The 6,686-nt window shown below is 36.8% G+C and overlaps 1 protein-coding gene across 1 annotated transcript; it reads right to left on the reverse strand.

Annotated features, from left to right (window-relative positions):
- Window positions 1–4,554: 4,554 nt before the first annotated feature.
- Window positions 4,555–6,111, reverse strand: LOC131077143 (uncharacterized). Its single transcript, XM_059214751.1, has 3 exons — window positions 5,869–6,111; window positions 5,549–5,796; window positions 4,555–5,245 (listed from the first exon to the last, which is right to left on the reverse strand). The coding sequence occupies exons 1-3, from the start codon at window positions 6,109–6,111 to the stop codon at window positions 4,555–4,557; spliced, it is 1,182 nt and encodes a 393-aa protein (XP_059070734.1).
- Between the last annotated feature and the right edge of the window lie 575 nt (window positions 6,112–6,686).

Here is a 6,686-nt window from a genome sequence, read left to right on the forward strand (position 1 = left end):
TCTAGTCTGAGTTAGATATAATAGACCACCAATCATAGACTTATACCTTATCGAATTTATTGGTCTAGAAGTATCCTTGATAGATAATTTCTCACTTGTAGCCATAGGAGTACATACCAGTTTGGAATTTTCCATACTAAACTTCTTCGACAATTCCCTCAGATACTTAGTTTTGACATATAAAAATCCCTTTGTCAATTTCAGTAATCTGCAAACCCAAGAAAAATTTCATCTCACCAATCATGGACATTTCAATTTCATTTTTCATGTTGTTAGCAAATTCTATGCATAGTTTATCTTTTCCTCCAAAAATGATATCATCAACAAAAACTTCAATAATTAGAATATTATTATTAGTGATCTTATAATATATATTACTATCAGCACTACCTTTAGTAAAACCAAGCTTCAAAAGATATGTATCCAACCTTGCATGCCAAGCTCTAGGAGCCTGTTTCAAACCATATAAAGCTTTCTCCAATCTGCAAACCATATCTTTATCATCTGTCAGTGAAAATCCATCAGGTTTCTCAATGTAAACTTCTTCCTCAATCTCATCATCAAAAAAATGCACATTTAACATCCATTTGATAAACCTTATAGTTCTGATAAGCTACATAGTCAATAAATAGTCTAACAACTTCAATTCTAGATATAGGTGCAAATGTCTTACCATAGTCAATTCCTTCCATTTGAGAATATCCTTTACAAACCAATCTTATAGCCTTGTTCCTTACAACTTGACCATCCTCATTCAATTTATTCCTAAAAACCCATTTAGTTCCAATAATATTCTTATTTTTAGGCCGGGTAACTAACGACCAAGTTTCATTTTTCTCTATGTGATCTAATTCATCTTCCATAGCCTTTAACCAATGTTTATCCTTAAAAAGTTCAATAACAGTTGTCGGTTCAACTTGAGAAAGAAGACATACCTCTTCATTTGCCAGTTTTCTTCTTGTCATAACTCCCTTGTTTCTATCTCCAATAATTTGATCTTCAGAATGATTTAATCTTACATACCTTGGTGTCTTTTGAACTTCAGGTTCACTACTCTGATCATCAATCACAGTTGAATTTTTTTGATTGTGCCAATGTAACTATCTCATCTTCCTGTATCGGTTGAAGCATTACCAATTCAGTTATGATCATTTCCACTATCAATTCCCTGTCATATGATATAGAATGATTTATGTACTGTGTTGGATCTCAAATCAGCAAATTGGAGGATTCTAAGAATATGCTAAATTCTATCTTTAAATTCCCCAACTGACTTGTTCAATTATAGAGTTATTAACTCTCTCACTTTAGGCTTTGCAAGACCTAGGCGGGTGTACCTATTCACTAGTTGTTCGCTTAGTGCTATTTATAGCAGATTGTGTGATTTTACTCAAGCTTGACTCCTACCTCAAAATGGCATTGGGTTCTAGGATAGAGATATAGCAGATGAGTTCAAGATTGTCGTTTAATGGAAGCTATTCGGTCTTTGTTATCTATTCTATAAATCTAAATGTCTATGTTACACCTATCCCTACTTGATATCCTAATAGAAACTATTCTATGCTTGAAAGTAAAGTGTAATTAATCTGAAAAGGTTGTTTCTCTCAAATGATCAGTGCCTTACCTCCTTTTGGGCTACAGAGTCTAAATTTCCATAGGGACTTAATGTGTAACTCTTATGGGACAATGTTTAAACCCACCCTCCAGATGAATCTGTCAGTTATCCTTCCTCCAATAGATTTGTTTTAATCAAATTTTGCAATAGTTTGCCTAAATGAGTTTAACCCCTATCCTAGGAGACCATTCAGGGAAGAAATACAGGGAACAATTATATTTCATAGGCACTTCTTTATTCAAACTGATAACAAGAAGGAAATAAACTTCACTATGAAGATTTAAAAGTAACCTTATCTTTCTGAGATAATACCACAAAAGAACTACCTATAGGAAAGCATTAATCTATAACACTATAGAAAGAAATGCAACTGATTATATCGATATGAGTTTCTATAAGTACAAAATGTCTCAAAAGTTATTATTCTAAAAAAATTTCTTCTAATCTCCTCTTCTTACAAAAGTTTTAATATATATATGAGACCAAAAGATGCCTTCCCAAAGAGGTACATCCTTTGGGATGTCTGATTATATTTTATTAACCATTGGAAGCATTTAATTAATCCCAACATGTTTATCATTAGTGCAGCACCTTCGGGTTTCGTCCCTTTGAATATTTCAATCCGAAGTCCTTTTTACTTTATCAACGTAGGTCTCCCTAATCATTCCATTAGGAATCAACACAACATATTCATCTCGATTTTGATGGACCAAGTCATCCTGATGAATCCTCCCTTGGTTGGGTTTTACTTTTCCTTTTATGTCCATCAAAATAAGTTATTCTGATACATCCACCTTCTATCCCTCTATGGCATTCTGCCCATCGAGCATCAGCACAACTCCAAAAATGTTTCTTTGATGATGCACGTTACCCTGATAAATCTTTCTTCGTGATCCACACCTTGCTTCCCTTGTCGGTCATCTCTGCGGGCATCAAAATGACTCGATTTATGTTTCCCCAATGGCCCGACAACATGGGTTCCTTTCTGATTTTCCCATCTATCAGCATATGTCTTCCTCTTCTATCCATCGGGTATCGGAATGACTATTTTACCTCTTCCTGATAATGTGCATTACACCAATTATATCATCTTCTTTAATTTCAATCCCATCAGGAATTAGGATGACTCTTTTTCATGCCTGTCGATGATCCGATGACTTTGTTGTTTTGTTGTTTTTTGATAACATTTCCCATATCGCCTAACTCATCGGGTATTGGGATAGTGCAAAATGGTGATCTCCAATGACCAAATGACTTTTTAACATGTGTTCCACTCGATTTGACATCGGTAAAAGTTCTGTCGATAACCTTATGTTTCTCCGAAATATCATATTCCATCAATAGTCATTCTTTACTTTGGTGAAACTGACATCATCACTAGCACATCTCTCGATCTCATCGATATCTTCATCTTTGGTGAAGCTTTACTTCAGGTGTCCATGTCAATGTAATATTTCATTGAAATCTTTCTTTCGATGAAATCCTTTCCTCACCAAGTCTCTCCATTGTTTTATCAATGTTAGAAGTCCATCGAAATAGTTTCACTATCCAGCCCTTGTACCAGTATCGATGAAATTCCCCCTTTCGGTGAAAAAAGAAAACCTTCCTTTGATCTCTTATGTTTGATTGATAATAAGTTATCAATGGAAATCTCTCAGTTTTCTTTGATTCCCTACCATGTGTCACCTTTTACTTGACTCGCAGATCCACCTATTCGCCACATGGACCTGCCACTGGACCTGGGCCCCCCCTTGGTGCCAAGTCACGACAGTATCTAGCGAGTTGTTTCTCCTTGCGTCATAGCGACTGTCATTGGATTATCCATGATCACCGTCTGATCTGCCCAACTTGCTCGACCTTTATCTCTCATCCTTGCCAGTCTGTAAAACTTTTGTTTTCTTGGGATGTGTGCACATGTGGGGTCCATTGGATCGCCAAGCTTCCTTCATGGAAAAACCTATTTTTCTTTTGACACTATCATTGTGTGTGGCTTTGCACTTAAATGCAAAATATTCTCTCCCCACAACCAATGTGGGATAACACCTTATGCTTGAATCTCGTAGGCTTCTCTTTTCTCTTTCTCACTATTTTACATTCCTCGGGGTAACATAATCCGCTCAAGTTTCCTTCCTTGAGCCCAGCTGGACCATCCTCATTGGTGTAACTCATTGAGCCCTTTCCTGTCATTTACACCCTAGGAAACCACCATCAGATTCATTGGTATAAGTTGTACCGATCAACATGCACCCCTTTTCTCATCAGGCGATCTTATTGGGGTAACTTATGCTGATAAGTCAACTTTTATTTTCTTTGCAAGATATGATTTATTTCTTGAATACATAAGTTTATGTGCTACTCAGCAGATTTCATAGGAACTGAATCAAAGGTGTAGAAGGCATATAAACCATAATATTTGAGGTTCTTGATGGACTACAAATTTATTCAATCAAGATTTGTGGATGTATTTTAGAAGTGTTCATAGAATCATTCTACTCATGGGACCCTAAATTTACCAGAATTTAAGGTTCCAACAATGGCTCTATCTGGGGATGGGGGTATGCTACGAGTACCTTCAAGAATCCAACATCTTTGGTTTAAGGAAAACATACAAATGAAAAGGCCACGGTATATACAAAAAATGGATCCTAATCTACTGTACATGGAAAACATCTTGTTATTCAAGAAAAGATTTTTTTTAGGAACTTTCCATGTACTGGCAATTCCTAGATTTCTCCTGTAGCACTCTGTAAAAAATAGGAATCCTCTCCTACTTTTCCTATAATTATGTATGGTCCTAACCATAAGGCTTCAAACTTCCCATGCTTTCCCTTGTCTTGATTTTTGGCATCCCACATTAAAACCCAATCTCCTTCCTCAAATTTTTGGTCCCAGGCCTTTTTGTCATATAACCTCTTCATTTGCCTTTTGGCCTTGATATTTCACTTCTGTGCTTCGGTTCTAACCTCATCTAACTCAACCAATTGTTCAAACCTCTCCTGTAGAGGATGAACATTACCGATTCCTTCTTGAATCATGAATTTATGGACTGGTAGCAGGTTGTCAAGAGGAAATGTGGCTTGTTTTCCATACACTAATTCAAATGGAGACTTTCCCATAGATTTTTTTACTGTAATTCTATTTGCCCAAAGTGCTAAATTCAACTTTGAATCCCAAGCCCTTTTGTTATGTCCAAGTATTTTCTTAATGATCTTAAGAATGTTTTTATTACTAGATTTTGCCTGTCCATTGGCCTGAGGATTGTATGGGGGTGAGTGTGATACCTTAATGTCATATTCCTCATAGAAAGTATCAAGTTCTTCGGATCTAAAGCACATACTGTTATCAGTAATTATTCTTGCAGGGACACCAAACCTGGTAATAATGTTCTCCATCATGAATTTAATCACCACCCTACTAGTAGCTTGTTTGGTAGGGATTGCCTCTACCCATTTAGTAAGGTAGTCAATGGCCACCAATATCCACCTGTGCCCTCCACTCGAATGATTTGTTATCTGTCCAATTAAATTTAGGCCCCATTGTTGGAAAGGTTCTTCCACATGCATAGGTCTTAGAGGCAATGCCCCTTGGTATTTAATTTTCCCTGAAAACTTCTGGCACGCCTCACACTTCCTAACATATTTATAAGAATTATTAAAAACATGTGGCCAGTACTACCCTGCCCTTAGTATCCTGTGAGTAGTGGTTTTGGTAGAGAAATGTCCTCCACATAGTCCATTATGTACTTCCTTCAATACCTTTTTAGCCTGAGACCCATCCAAGAAAAGTAACAAGATTATGTCCCTATTCTTCCAATACAGATCTCCATCGACTATCACATATTTGGCTGACTGTAGCTTCAGAGTCCTCTTCTGGGTGTCATTCATACCATCGGGACATTTCATGTGCTTTAAGTAATATACTATGTTTGCTTACCAAGATGTATTTTCAATACTAAGGTTAGTTTCTTCCAACCCTACTCCATTTACTTGAGCCTCTTCCATGTCTTCTTCGGCTATGAACTTGACCAATCCATGTCCCTTTACAACTTGTGTTATCTTAATATCAATACTAAATTCCTGAATTTGGTTAATCCATCTACACCTTCTCCCTGTCACTTCAGTTTGTCTAAGAACGTCTTTCACCACTGCATTAGGGACATAGGCAATTACCTCCGCACCAACCTGATAAGGTCAAAATTGTTTGACCATTTTTACCAATGCGTAGGCTTGTTTTTCATTTATCTCATACTTTACCTCCATGGGTGACAGAGACTTTCTATAGTAAGCAATAGGCTTCTCGTGACCATATGCATTCTTTTGTAGTAACACGACTGCCACGGTGTGAAGAGAAGCAAAATAAAAAATCAAGAAGGGTTTAGCAAAGTCTGGTGATATCAGGACAGACGCCTCAGTGATTGCCCTTTTAATGGCAACAAACACATCCACTACATCAGCAATCCAATCTATTGTAGCTCCTTTCTTCAGCATATGATCCATGGGTTTTACAATATCCACAAAGTTCAAAATAAATCTTCTGACGAAGTTTATTTGTCCTAGGAATGATTGGATGGCCTTGATTGTTTTTGGAATAGGGACCTCATTGATTGTTGCCAATCTTTCTGGATCAATTCTTACCCCTTCTTTGGATACAATGTGCCCCAAGAGATTACCTTCCTCAACACCAAAATGACATTTCTTTGGGTTGAGTGATATCCCATACTCCAAGGCCCTTTTGAAAATTTTATCCAAGTGAGTGCAATGGTCCTCTGCCTTTTTGAATAGGCAGTCATATCATCTTGATATATCACCATGATTACATCGATAAGTTTTGCAAATGCTACATCCATTGCCCTTTGGAAAGTGACTCCTGCATTAGTCAACCCGAAGGGCATTCTAGCATATACATAAGTACCCCATGACATTGTAAAAGTTGTTTTGTACTGTTTAACTTCTTTGACTTTTACCTGATTATAACCTAAAAAATCCATCCATCAAGGATAACAACTCACATCCAGTTACTTTCTACAACGTCATGTCCATATTGGGTAAAGGATAATTATCTTTCAATAATG

Source organism: Cryptomeria japonica, chromosome 11 (assembly GCF_030272615.1).
Source record: "Cryptomeria japonica chromosome 11, Sugi_1.0, whole genome shotgun sequence".
Classification (NCBI taxonomy): domain Eukaryota; kingdom Viridiplantae; phylum Streptophyta; class Pinopsida; order Cupressales; family Cupressaceae; genus Cryptomeria; species Cryptomeria japonica.